Raw genomic sequence first — 14768 nt, 5'->3', positions numbered from 1 at the left:
CTCTAGATATAGTGAGAGCTGTAAGGGTGTATCTGCAGGCAACCGCTCAGATACACAAAACAGATGTTTTGTTTATTTTGCCAGATGGTCCTAAGAAGGGACAAGCGGCATCAAAATCCACTATCTCCAGGTGGATTCGACAAACTATTATTCAAGCCTATGGTTTAAGAAACGGAACTCCTTTTTCTGTTGGAGAGTACTCTACCAGGGCGATAAGTGCTTCATGGGCAGTGCACCACCAGGCTTCAGTGACTCAGATCTGTAAGGCTGCAACTTGGTCTTCAGTCCACACATTTTCAAAATTTTATCAGATGGATGTGAGGGGACGTGAGGATGCCGCCTTTAGGCGAAGTGTACTGCATGCGGCAGTATAGAGCTTCTTGTCCATGGCAGTCTGCTTAATCTGTGTCCCCCCCCCCCTTCATATAGGCATTGCTTTGGGACATCCCATTATGTAATGAATATGGCTCTGTGTCCTGTGGTGTACGATAAAGAAAACAAGATTTTTATAACTGCTTACCTGTAAAATCCTTTTCTTGGAGTACACCACGGGACACAGAGGGTCCCCCCCCCTTCTTAAAGGGAACCTTATTGCTTTGCTACAAAACTGAGGTACTCCCCTGATGGGAGGGGCTATATGCGGGGAAATGTCTCTGATCGGTTGTGCCAGTGTCCAAGCACCTCTGGTGACCATGCAACCCATTATGTAATGAATATGGCTCTGTGTTCCGTGGTGTACTCCAAGAAAAGGATTTTACAGGTAAGCAGTTATAAAAATCCTGTTTTTTTTTTGTTTTTTGTTTTTTTATTTAATACACATAGTCACCTGTCGATGTCTCTGATCACTGACAGAAAAGTTATATGATAATGCTGTATTAAACTGGTGACCGTATGCAAAGAATGAATAAATTGTGACTTACTACTTTTTCTTTACTTTTTTCTTTTTCAAAATAATTGTCAAAAAATGACAACTTCAAAAAACTTGCCATGCATCTTGATAAATAGCTTGGAATGTTTACTTTCCAAAAAGTGGTAGATTGGGGGGTATTTGTACTGTCCTGGCATTTTCGGGCCTCAAGAAAAAGGCATGTTTGTTACTGGATAAGCAGGAGTTCTCCACTCTGTGTGTTACAAGGCAAACCATCTAGTGTGCAATTTGGCTGTTGATGTTTTACTTGAAATAAAAATATTTTTACGCGGTGTATGGATTTTTCCAATATTTATCCTGTGGTGGCATGGAGTGATGCAGCCCTTTTAATATACCAGTAATATGCACAGAAGAGTGGACATTATGAACATAAACTGAGTTGGACTATGATATATTATATTTTTTTAACATGTTTAGCACTAATGATAAGTTGTTCTATAGGTTAAGCACATTATGTGGCACTCGAACTTCATCAGACTCCTGGTGGACACTGTGGGCCAGAGGACCCAAGGACTAATTTACCTGCCTGCTTCAGTCCCTGGTTTTGTGACATGGCTGATGAAGTTTAGCTTTTAAAAGATAGGGCCCTTTTTGATTCTGGTTTTCTTATACTCCTAAAAGCTAGGTTTAACTCTAGCACATGGAATGGGTACTTTGTATGGTTGCAAGACCAGAAATTTTCCATCCCAGGGGGGTACTCCATGGGATGCAATATGGCCTTATTTCTTTCTGGTCTGGAAAAACAATTTGGCCTTGAGTAGCGTCAAAAGTTGGATTTCTACCAGTGCATGCCTTTCTTTCCATGCCATATGCTTCTCATTCTTTGGCAAGTGTCTTCATCCAGGGTGTTGCTTACATTGCTCTACCTGTATATCCACTCGTGATTCTGTGGGATTTGAACCTGATTCTGTTGGCTTTTCTAAAAGATACCCTTTGAACCTGTCAGAAGGATTCCCTTTTCTACAAAGTAACTTCCTTGTAGCATCATCTCTGTGAGGTGAGTTTCTGAGTTAGTGGCTTTATTTTGTACAGACCACTCTGTTGCTACAGTGAGGGGGGGAACAAGTATTTGCTCTCCTGCTCATTTTGTATGTTTGCCCTCTGACAAATGATCAGACTATAGTTTTTAATGGTAGGTTTAAAAATGCTTTTTAAAAAGTTATAAATTGATTTGCATTTTAATGAGTGAAATACTTATTTGACCCCTTCGCAAAACTGGACTTGGTACATGGTTTTAAATTATTTTTATTGTTTTCACATAAATAGAAGAACTTTACATATTTACTTTAAAAACATTTTTTTAAATTCACTGATCATTATAAAATTCATAAGTTCCTCATACACATAACATTAACATATACAAACTACATGTTACAACCATACAATAAACACTTGTGTGGGTACAGAGCTGGGTCCAACCTTACTATACTGTCTCTATAATGATGTCCTTTAAAATAATACCACATTTCCCTCTCCCATTTTTAAGATGAAGGGAGCAGGAAAATAGGGGTTGTACCTGCTCCTCCTTTGTGCCCAATCCCTTCCTTTATATATTTTTTATATATATTTTATATATATATATATATATATATATATATATATATATATATATATATATATATATATATATATATATATATATATATATATATATATATATATTTATTCACCCAGGTGTCTCTTATCTTCCAAAAAAAAAAAAACCTGGGAACTTATCCCTTTTATAATATCCTATCCCTATCCCCATGTCCTTATATGTGGCCCCCCTGTCCACCCCGTCACCTCATGTTATGTGACTTGGTACATGGTGGCAAAACCCTTGTTGGCAGTCAGAGGTCAGATGTTTCTTGTAGATGGCCACCAGGTTTGCACACATCTCAGGAGGGATTTTGTCCCAGTTCTCTTTGCAGATCCTCTCCAAGTCATTATGGTTTTGAGGCTGACTATTGGTAACATGAACACTCAGCTCCCTCCACATATTTTCTATGTGATTTAGGTCTGGAGACTGGCTGGGCTACTTCAAGTCCCTAATGTGCTTTGTAACGGGAGGGCCCGTGGAACCCAGAATCCCTTTGGAAAGTATGGGATATCCTTGTTTCAGCTTCCCATGCACCTCTTATGTCTAAGTCACCCTGTGTCTATTATGGGCACTGGGTGAACAAGAAAATAATGGACATTAAGAATGTGATTGGATTACTTCAAATGGGACAGTAATATTCATTAAAAATATCTCAAGAAATATGAAGATTTTATCCCCTGTACACTGTGAGGGCTATGACCAGGAAGTAGAACTCCTAATATGGGTGTAACGGAATGACCCGTGACACCCAGAGACTTTTGAAGGATGGGGTGTTCTCCTGTGCCAGCGTCACTAATGACTCTTGGGTCTAGGCTCACACTGTGCCCCTTTTGGGCATAGGGTGACTGAAATGATTCATGTATTACAGGAGATCTGGACATATTACAAGTTGTTTAAGTCTGACTCCAAATGGAGTGTTTTCATTCAATGGGGGGACACATGCTTTTGAGGTGTTAATTGCGTCTGCTCCTAGACATTCCATTGTGTTATGCTAATACTGTTCTGTGTCCATTGTACTAATTAAGTCTGAAAGGTCAGATGTCTCCTTTCAGGGGTAGGGAATTGGCATGTCAATTATGTTTAGTAAAGGAATGTGTTTTGTGTAACAGGTGAGGGGAACTTGTCGGAGACAGGACGTCTGGGGGATAATTAACTCACCTGAATGTCATTATCTAAAATAATGTGATTGAAGCCCCATTGTGTGATGTGTGGGTGGAGTGTGTCTTTGTTCCTTTGATTACTGTAACATATCTGTACTGTATATAAGAAAGCTAAGGAACCATTAAAAGTGTTCATTCATACATTTTGAAACCAGAGAACAGAGCGTATGTCTCGTTTATTCTGGGAAATGGGATGGATCGTGTCTGATGATGGTTGGAGTGTCAGATAAGCTGTCATGGTTGATGGAATGGAAATCGTAAACGGTGGTGACCGTTACAATGGGCATTTCAGGAAGTTCAATGTATGAGTCATTGGATCCCCATTGTTTGTGTTAATTAACTCTGCTACTTTTTTGATTCAGTGAACTTGTCCTGTGCCCCTAGCAGAAAAACCCTCTAAAAGCATAATGATTCCACCTCCATGTTTGATGGTGGGGATGGTGTTCCTGGGGTCATAGGCAGCATTCCTCCTCCAAACACAGTGAGTTGAGTTGATGCCAAATAGCTTGATTTTGGACTCATCTGACCACAACACTTTCACCCAGTTTTCCTCTGAAATCATTCAGATGTTCGTAAGCAAATTTCAGACGGGCCTGTACATATGCTTTCTTGAGCAGGGGGACCTTGCGGGCGCTGCAGGATTTACGTTTTTCACAGCGTAGTGTGTTACCAATTGTTTTCTTAGTGACTATGGTCCCAGATGCCTTGAGATCATTGACAGGATTCCCTGTGTAGTTCTGGGCTTATTCCTCACTGTTCTCATGATTATTGAAACTTGAGGCGAGACCTTGCATGGAGCCCCAGATCGAGGGCGGTTGACAGTTTTTGTGTTTCTTCCAATTGTGAATAATCGCACCAACTGTTGTCACCCTTCTCACCCAAGCTGTTTGGCGATAGTCTTGTAGCCCATTCCAGCCTTGTGTAGGACTACAACTTTGTCCCTGACATCCTTGGACAGCTCTTTGGTCCTGGTCATGGTAGAGAGATTGGAATCTGATTGATTGCTTCTGTGGACCGGTGTCTTTGTATACAGGTAACAAGCTGAGATTAGGAGCACTCACTTTTAAGGAGAGTGCTCCTAATCTTTGCTCATTACCTGTATAGAAGACTCTTGGGAGCCAGAAATCTTGCTGATGGGGTATCAAATACTTATTTTCACTTATGGAAAACCTGGTGGCCAACTACAAGAATGGTCTGACATCTGTAATTGCCTGCAAGTGTTTTGCCACCAAGTACCAAGTCATGTTTTGCAAATTGGTCAAATATTTGTTTACTCATTTAAAATGCTAATCAATTTATAACTTTTTTTTTTTTCTTATGCGTTTTTCTGGATTTTTATTTTTTGTCTCTTGCTGTTGAAATTCTAGAGTCTAGAATTTTAACAGCGAGAGACAAATAAAATCTAGAAAGATGCATTTATAATGCAGTTATAAATTGATTAGGGGTGTCAAACTCAATTTCATCGTGGGCCGCATCAGCATTATGATTGCCCTCCAAAAGGGCTGGTTGTATCTGTAAGATTAGATGTCCAGGGCATCCCCTCTCCTTACATTAGATGTCAAGAGCCACCCCACCATCAGAAGTTGAGTCCCTCACTCTCCCTTACATCATAGTGCACCCCCCTTCTCTTATGCTGCTGCTGGGAAGAAGCTGGATGCTTTGCTTAAAAGCAGAAAGTAGGGGTCTGGAGGGGAAACAAAGGAGGGCTAGAGCAATCCTGCAGCTACAGGAGAGGTGTGAGGGCCACGTGAAATTGCATGGAGTGCCGGATTTGGCCTTGTGTTTGACACCTGTGTTCTAGACTGATCATTTCTTTGTCAGTGTGCAAAAATACAGAATCCGCAGGGGATCAAATACTTTTTTCTCGTCACTGTATATGTCTTTTCCCTGCTCTAGAATGCCCCGACTCTGGAGATATCCCTCAATTGTTTAGATATTGTGTGGCTGTTCGACTTTTTTGGGTGCAGATTTCCTCTGACCCTTTTTGTCAGCCCTAAAGTTCCCCACAAGGGATAGCCTGTTTCTCGTTCCTCAATTGCTAGGTGACTTAGGCAACTGGACAATGATGGGAGTAAGAAGGGTTATATCTGGTTGACAAATGGCTTTATTTGCAAGTGTCCTATCTCATGTAGGCAGCAGTATAAGCCACTTGTTTCAGAATCGGTACTGATCCTTTTTGTCCCTTTTTTAATGACTGCCAAGAAAAGGATTTTAAATTATGTACAAAAATCATATTTTTTTTAAAAAGAACAAATTAATATGTTTGATAAAATGTTGACCACCTATCTTGTCAGATGTTAGGGCTGCTTTTTTGACATTGCATAAATACATATTGACACAGTAAATATTTTTCCAGTCATTATTAAATACTTTTCCTTTTGCTTTCAGAAGTGCTCCTGCTTCTCCGACATACCCTGATCTGTTGACGTCGAATTCCAGTGGCTTGCAGACCCCTGAGAGCATGTCACGAGAAGGCTCTCCCATTTCACATGAGTTTGGTTTAAAGATGGCATCTGTGTCCGAGTGTCGATATTCCCAGAGTGCCCCAGGTCGGGAAAAACTACTACATAAACTAGAATTGGTCTTGGGCACTTTAGAAAGTTCACAACAATGTATGCCCTCCATGTTGTTTTTTAATGTTTTCTGGATTAGAGTGTCAGTAGAAGAGAGTGTTGGTCCAAAACATTCTTTCTGCAAAAAGTGAACGTTGAACTCCAAGATCCTGCCCACTCTTCATTCTAGATCTTTCCTCATGCACAAACAATGGAAAATTGTATACTCGCCTTTCCGTAATTTACCTTTCCTGTCGCATCTTCATGGCAGCATACACCTTTTGGTTGTGGCTCCGCCCCCAAAACCTGATAGGACCACATAGCGATTAAACCCAGAGAGGGCCCCCGCCCCAGTATTCTCAGTGTGTGTGTGTGTGTGTGTGTGTGTGTATATAATCTCTCTACCCTCAGACGGGTGGGCATCTGTATGCTGTCATGAAGATGCGACAGGAAAGGAAAATTAAAGAAAAGGAGTATACAATTTTCCATTTTCCTGTCGCATCATGGCAGCGTACAACTTTGGGGAATAACTCACAAACTCGGTGGGTCTGAGCAAAAAAACACGTTTATTTACAAGGAATAGAGGTGTTGGACTGAATAATTGCTTGTTCAAATTCTACCGTGGACAACCGAGCAAAGTCCACTTTGTAATGGGATATAAAGGTGTTTTTAGATGACCAAGTCGCCACCCTGCAAATGGTTTCCTAGGGCACCCTTCAGTAGGCTGCCCAGGCGGCCGCCATTGCCCTTGTGGAATGTGCCCTCAGGCATTTGTGATTAACTTGGAGAATAAGCCCTTTTTAATGGTCTTCACCAACCAGGCAGCGATGGTGCGAGAGGTCCCCGCTTGCCCTCTTCTAAATTAATGTGGAATGACTAGAAAATTTTCCGCCTTCCTAAGGTCGCTGGTTGCCGAGAGGTAGCCAAGATGTTGGTTCTCACATCCAGCTGATGTGGGTTCCCTTGTTTTGTAGAGAGAGCAGGGAGGTTTATCTCCCGATTTAAAGTGGAAGGCGGAAGATACCTTTGGAATGAAGCGATCTGATGGTCTTAAAACTACTTCGCCTGGGTAAATGATTAGGTAAGGTTCCTTCGCCAGTAAGGCTTGCATCTCTGAGACTTTTTTGGCTGATGTTATTGCAATTAGGAAGGAGACCTTGAGTGTTAGGTCCCACAGGAAGATGTGTTTCGTTGGAAAGAATGGTTCATGGGATAGGACTTCTAGTTTTAGGGTACTTGACCCAGGGCCTTTTTCTAAGCCTAACTGGAGAAACTCTAGAATTTGAGCGACTGTTGGAGATGAGTTACAAGCTTGTTGCTGTGCGACAGAGAAAGCTTTCCCAGATCCTTCTGTAGGTACTGTTGGTGGTGCACCTTCTGGCTTGGAGAAGAGTCTCTACCACTTTTTGAGAGCAACCCTGGTCTAAGAACCTAGCCCTTTCAATCTCCAGGCTGTTGGGTGCATCCTTTCCAGAGATGGATGAAGGAGCTGTCCCTGAGAGTCGATCCGCTGTTATCAGGAGCGGCAGTGGCTTTGCTGTATTTAGCTGGAGAAGAGTTGTGTACCATGGCCGCCTCACCCAAAAGAATGCTATTACTGTTTCTGCTGATCTCTTGAATCTGAGTAATAATCTTGGTATGAGAGGTCTCGGGCAGGGTTGGGGGATAATATGTAGCCCAGACGGAATTCCCAGGCGTGTTGTTGGCAATCCGTCCCCTCTGCCGATGCGAAGGGAACTCTTGACAGATACCTCTGGCACTTCGCATTGTCTGGTGTCGCTGCTAAGTCTGTCCGGCATGCCCCAATTTTGGGTTATGAGGGAGAAAGCCTGGTGGCTCGGAGCCTATTTGTTGTTGGAAACAAAACTTCTGCTTAGCGTGTCGGCTAGCTGATTCTGGGCTCCTGGGACATACGTCGCTCTCAACCCGACGGATTCAGTTGCGCCTATTCGAGAAGTGGGCGGTCTTCCTGCATTATGGAGCACCTTCTAGTGCCTCCCTGCCTGTTGATATAGGCAACAGCCACTCTGTTATCCATCCTTAACAGGACTTTATCCCTCTCAAGGGGGGACCGAAGGCTAACAGAGCTTGAAACGCTGCTTTCATTTCCAGAATGTTTGACACCACTTCCTGCGACTTTGAATGGCCAGCTGCCTTGGACTGCGAAGTGCTGATAGTGTGCTCCCCAGCCCTCCATGCTGGCGTCCGAAGTGATTATCACTTGGGGGGGAGCAACTATATGCTTGCACCTCTTTAGATTGTGTAATCGGGTCCACCACCAGAGTGGTTGTTTGACCTCTTCTTGAATCGCGATCCGCTGCGACATTGACGCATCGTTCCACTGCCTCAGGAATGAAGTCTGCAGAAGCCTTGTGTTCTACTGAGCCCATTGCACCATCGGGATGGTTGCCGACAATGATTCTAGGATGCTGAGACATTCCCTGGCTGGGAGTGTGGTAGACAGAAGTAATCTTTTTACTTTTTGGATCAAGACGGGAATTTTTTCCAGAGGAAGTTTTATTGTGTCGAGTTGGGTATCTAGTTCTGCCCCCAGGAAGACCGTTCTCCGAGTGGGTTGGAGATGGCTTTTCCCCCAGTTTATCAGCCACCCGAATTTCTGCAAAGTGGACGTTGGGACGTCTCGGTGGAGTAAGAGGGACTCCTGGTTGTCCGCGAGCAGGAGAATGTCGTCCAAATAGTGACTCTCAACCCTTGCTACCTTAGTAGGGCTATCGGTAGAAATCCAGAACGGAAGACTTCGAAATTGGAAATGTTGATGATCTACCGAAAAGCAGAGAAACTTTTGGAATGCAGTGTGAATGGGAATATGCAGGTAAGCATCTTGAAAATCGACGGAAAGCATCCAGTCCCCGATGTTTATGGCATGAAGGATTGACTGTAGGCTTTCCATCTTGAATGTCTCCACTAGGATTGATCAATTGAGATTTTTTAGATCTAGAACAGGGTGCAGACGGGTGGTCTTTTTCTTCACCAAGAATAGAGGAGAATAAAACCCCCTTCCCCTTTGGGGTGATGGGATTTACACTCTGGCCTGCTTCTGGATTAGATCTTAGATGTATTCCGTTGGCAGTATTCTCCTTTCTCGAGATGCTGGTAGTCTGGTTGTACAGAATTGATCCCTCGGAGGTTGCTTCCTGAATCTCCATTTGTGCCCGAACTGGACAGTAGTTTACCGTCCATGGGTCCTTTACTGTTTCCGCTCAGACCTGCTTGGAGTCCTTGAGCCTGGCTCCTACTACAGCTGGTTGGGCGGGCGCTAGGGGTGTCAAATTTAATCGCTGCATCGCGATTCGGGTGCCCCCGATGCGGCACCGATGCATGCGACCGTAATAATCGATGCCTAGCCCCGTCCCCGCCCCTCCCAGGAGAGCGCTCCGTTCAATGGTACCTTTTTTTTACAGCGCCATGTGACTTCCCGGCCTGCCTCTCTCCTGTGTCCACTCTGCGTGCTCACCGCCCACTGACTAGAACTTCAGATTAGTAGAGGCGGGTAGTGTTTGTATATGCCACGCTGACTGACTGCACGGCTCGCTTATCTCCACTCTGTTCTTACAGCCTCTCCTGGCGTCAGCCCCGCCCACTGTCTAACTATCAGATCAGTAGAAAGGCGGGAGGGGCTGACGCCAGGAGAGGACGTAAGAGCAGAGTGGAGACTGGAGAGAGGCGGGTCAGGCATGACGGTTTTACAAAGGTAGAGATGACATGTTTGCCATTGTGAGGAGGTCTATTTTTTCTTGGGTCCACTGATTACAGCTGGCTAATGTCAGTAATGGGTCACTGAGCATGTGGAATCACGGTGAAGGCCTGTGATATAAAACTCCTCTCTGTATGCTGTGCTTTATTTGATATATCCCAGTGTTGTATTCATTATGCTGCTTTGTACATAACTGTACATATTCTATTCCACTCTGCGCAAGACGTTTTTGCCTCCATACCACTCCAATTTGTTCATTTGCTGGGCAATCTGTACCCTACTCTAATTTGTATACTGCACTGTAAGTTTTATATTTAACACCACCCAGCTCTGTGGACTGTGCTGTATATTATATACTCCACTCCACTCTTTATATTGTGCTGTATGTTTTATACTTCACACTGTACAATATGCTGTATGTGTTACTCCACATCACCCCAGTCTGCATGTTGTCCTGCATGTCATATATTCCTCACCTCATGTTATATACTCTACTCCACTCTATACACAGTGCTGTATGTTATATACCTCACACCTCTCCACTTTGTACACAGTGCTGTATGTTCTATACCTCACACCGCTCCACTATGAACATTGTGCTGTATGTTATATCTTCCTGTAGCATGTCCGCAGTCTCTGACCATCTCCTGTAGCATGTCCGCAGTCTCTGACCATCTCCTGTATCATGTCTGCAGTCTGACCATCTCCTATATCATATCTGCAGTCCCTGACCAATCTCCTGTAGTAGTTCTGCAGTCTCTGACCATCTCCTGTAGCATGTCTGCTGTGTTTAGACTTTGCTACATGCAGGAAGTGTTATTGTGTGTTGTTTTGGAGTACTTACATTTTTTTTTTTTATGAAAGCCATGCGCACTTGCGCTGCAATCGTGATGCATCGCCGAATCAAATCGAGGCCTTGATAATCGTAATCGAATCGTGAGACCGGTGAAGATGCGCAGCCCTAGCGGGGGCACCTTCAAAAGGACTTTTGGTCCCCCGAGGTAGGGGGTCTTAGATTTCTGAAGTTTTAGATAGGATGACTGGGGGTTCTTCCAGTTTTTTTCCTGTACTCCCTGTATCTGTCTGGGAGATTGCGCCTGGAGGTAGTTGGTCTTTGTTTAGGCCGAGTCTAGCTTCTCCCCGAAGAGGTTTGTACCGTCAAATGGGATCTTTTACCAGTTTGACTTTGAGGAGGAATCTGCTGACTAAGGTTTCAGCCAGAGCGCCCTTCTGGCCATCACTGAGCTTAACATTGCTCTTGATGCGAACTTGATCGTGTCTATAGAGGCCTCCGTGACAGAATTGCCTGCAAGGCTAAGTTCCTGAAGAGCTGCAATTACTTTTTCTTGCTCTAGCCCCTCTATCACCAACTTCTCTGCATTGAAGGCCCAGCTTGATATGGCTCTTCCCACTGCTGCCAGAACTACTGCTGGCCTGCAGGCACCGCCTGCAGACAGGTAGGCTCTCTTCAGATCCAGATCGATCTTTCTATCCAGCACGTCTTTGAACGTAACAACAACTTCTTTGAAGTGTTGCGTGCCTGGCAAGGCGCATCAGGGAAGAGTCGACCACTGGCGGTGACAGTAGCGGGTTGACGGTAGGCTCCTTAAGCAGATAGAGTTTAGCTAGTCTATTGCCGAGACTGGTCTTCTCAGAGCGACAATTTTGAAAAAAACACTATCTTTTACATTTTGCTATAATAAATATCCCAATTTTTTTTCCCAAAAAACAGTTTAGGCCGATATGTATTCTACATATTTTTGGTAAAAAAAATCGCAATAAGCGTGTATTGATTGGTTTGCGCAAAAGTTATAGCATCTACAAAGTAGGGGGTCGTTTTATTGCATTTTTTTTTCTCACTATTAATGGCGGCGATCTGCGGTTTTTTTAATTTCTTTATCAGGACTGCGATATTGCAGCGGACATACTGTAGAGGGGCTGGGACTTACTAGGGGAAGAGAGATCGATGTTCATACGTGCACCCCTGGTGGCCAAAAGGCGAAGCTACCTAACATAACGTTGTTTCGCCCTGCCATTCTGCAGCAGTAAAACTGCGGCGGCTGGTCGGCAAGTGGTTAAATCATAATGACGACAAACTACCAAAATTACCCTGATCAAAAGTTTACATACCCTGGTGATTTTGGCCTGATAACATGCATGCAAGTTGAAACAAAGGGGTTTGAATGGCTATTAACAGTAACATCCTCACCTGTGATCTGTTTGTAATTGGGGTGTGTGTGTGTGTGTGTGTGTGTGTGTGTGTGTATAAAAGGTCAATGAGTTTCTGAACTCCCGACAGACCCTTGCATCTTTCAGCCAGTGCTGCACTGACATTTTCTGGATTGTGAGTCATGAGGAAAGCAAAAGAATTGTCAAAGTATTTGCGGAAAAAAGTAGTTAAACTGTATAAAACAGGAAAGGGATATAAAAAGATATCCAAGGAATTGAGAATGCCAATCAGCTGTGTTCAAACCCTAATCAAGAAATGGAACATGAGGGGTTCTGTTGAAACCAAACTATGGTCAGGTAGACTAACTAAAATTTTAGCCACAACTGCCAGGAAAATTGTTCGGGATGCAAAGAAAAACCCACAAATTAACTTCAGGTGAAATATACAGGACTCTCTGAAAACGTGGTGTGGCTGTTTCAAGATGCACAATAAGGAGGCACTTGAAGAAAGATGGGCTGCGTGGTTGAGTCGCCAGAAGAAAGCCATTACTACGCAAATGCCACAAAGTATCCTGCTTACAATACGCGAAACAGCAAAGGGGCAAGCCTCAAACCTTCTGGCACAAAGTAATTTGGAGTGATAAGACCAAAATTGTGCTTTTTGGCCAAAACCATAAACGCTACATTTGGAGAGGAGTCAAAAAGGCCTATGATGAAAGGTAGACCATTCCTACTATGAAACAGAGGTGGATCACTGATGGTCAAAATTGATGGCAAGATGAATGCAGTGTTATCAAAAAATACTGGAGAAACATTTGCATTCATCAGCCAGGAAGCTGCTCATGGGATGTACTTGGACATTCCAACATGACAATGATCCAAAATACAAAGCCAAGTCGACCTGTTATTGGCTGCAGAAAGATAACGTGAAGGTTCTGGAGTGGCCATCTCGGTCTCCTGACCTCAATGTCATTGAGCCCCTCTGGGGAGATCTCAAACGTGCAGTTTGAGGAAGACAGCCCAAGAATTTACAGGAACTGGAGGCTTTTTGCCAAGAGGAGGAATAGGCAGCTTTACCATCTGGGAAGATAAAGAGCCTCATCCACAAATACCACAAAAGACTTCAAGCTGTTAAACGGGACAATACCTGGTATTAAGAACTGGGGTATGTAAACTTTTTATAAGGGTCATTTGGGTAGTTTCTGTTGTCATTATGATTTAAAAAGAGTTAACACAGTTGATTTAGAATAAATGGCTTCAGCGAAACACTAACCATGAGTGAAAGAAAAGTTTTGTGTGTTGTGCATATTCTCTGAAAAATTGCCAAAAAAAATCATTAATTCTGCCAGGGTATGTAAACTTATGAGCACAACAGTGTGTGGGTGTTTGTGTGGGTGGGTGTGTATTTTATGATGGCTTCACAGGTGAGGGAAACTGAACTACAGTGCTCTTCCAGTGCATGCAATCAGACCCTTCCAAAGGCCATATATAAAAATGAATCCAAGGATTTGTTGCACTTAAAAGAATATTTACATATAAAAAAGAGTTGCATATCGTTCCACACAACGGTTTTGGGCTATAGTGCTTGTGCCCTTCTTCAGGTAGGAACAAACAAAATATTATTCTTAATATATTTGTTTCATTTATTATGCACATGAGCACTGATTATTAAAGAGGAAGTAAACCCTCTGCAAAAAAAAACACCCTGCAAGACAAAGCCATAATGAGCTAGTATGCATAGCATACTAGCTCATTATGAATTGCTTACCTGAGATCGAAGCCCCCGCCGCAGTCCTCGTTCACCGTCTCCATTGCAGCCATCTCTCCCGGAGTGACTTCCAGGTATCGCGGCTCCGGCACTGTGATTGGCCAGAGCCTCGATGATGTCACGGCACGATTGCCGTTATAATGGTGCCTGTCTTTTTTGCAAATATCTCCTAAACCAGGTAGGTTTTACGAAATATTTGTTGCACCTACAGGTAAGCCTTAATCTAGGCTTACCTATAGGTAAAAGTGGTCTGTAAGGGTTCACAACCACTTTAACAAAAGGGTCTTTTATTTTGCTTATGAATGTTTATGAAATGTTATTCATTTGATATGCAAATGAGCAGTATTCTTATGATAGGTTCTATTTTTAAATGTGCCAAACATAGTAGTAGACCTCTTTTCAGTTAAAAAATATTTTAGGTACGTAAAGTGATAGAAAAGCCTCCTCCTTTTTTTTTTTTTTTCATTAAAATAAAGAGGTTATGCTTGCATGCTCTGGGCAATTGTATTGCGCATGACAGTTCCTTGCCACCTCCTCTGGATTCCCCCACAGGTGCTGCCCACCCCTTCTTCTACCAGTGCCTCCTTAGCTAGGTGTGTGCTGCGGCACCACCCATGTGTGCGCACTACCAAGTTGGGCTGTGGCTAAGCGTGTAGGGAACCAGCTACTTTTTAGAAGTTTCCATCTGCCACTTGACTGCCTGTTTGTTTATTATCAGTGACTACAGAGGATGGATTTGAATGTTTTTTACTATCTTCTGGTTTGTCATTTTCACTAACTTTTACAATTAGCTTGTCTGCCAATTTTAAAATGTCTTTTGTCTCTGTAGAACTTCAAATCATAGAAAGCATTGCTAGCCTTTTTCCTTTCTCTTTACAATTGCAAGCATGCTTGACC

At 43.2% G+C, this 14768-nt stretch overlaps 1 protein-coding gene across 2 annotated transcripts in view; it reads left to right on the top strand.

Annotated features, from left to right (window-relative positions):
* The window catches only part of FOXK1 (forkhead box K1), a 218653-nt gene that overhangs the window by 128727 nt on the left and 75158 nt on the right, over positions 1–14768 (top strand). For both annotated transcript variants that reach the window (XM_040357043.1, XM_040357042.1), the window contains exon 6: positions 6056–6216. In XM_040357043.1, coding sequence (XP_040212977.1) covers positions 6056–6216 — 161 coding nt within the window. The remainder of the gene's footprint in view (positions 1–6055; positions 6217–14768) is intronic.

Source organism: Rana temporaria, chromosome 6 (assembly GCF_905171775.1).
Source record: "Rana temporaria chromosome 6, aRanTem1.1, whole genome shotgun sequence".
NCBI classification, from domain to species: Eukaryota; Metazoa; Chordata; class Amphibia; order Anura; family Ranidae; genus Rana; species Rana temporaria.
Note: the sequence above shows the minus strand (reverse complement) of the source record. Positions and strands in the feature narration are given on the sequence as shown.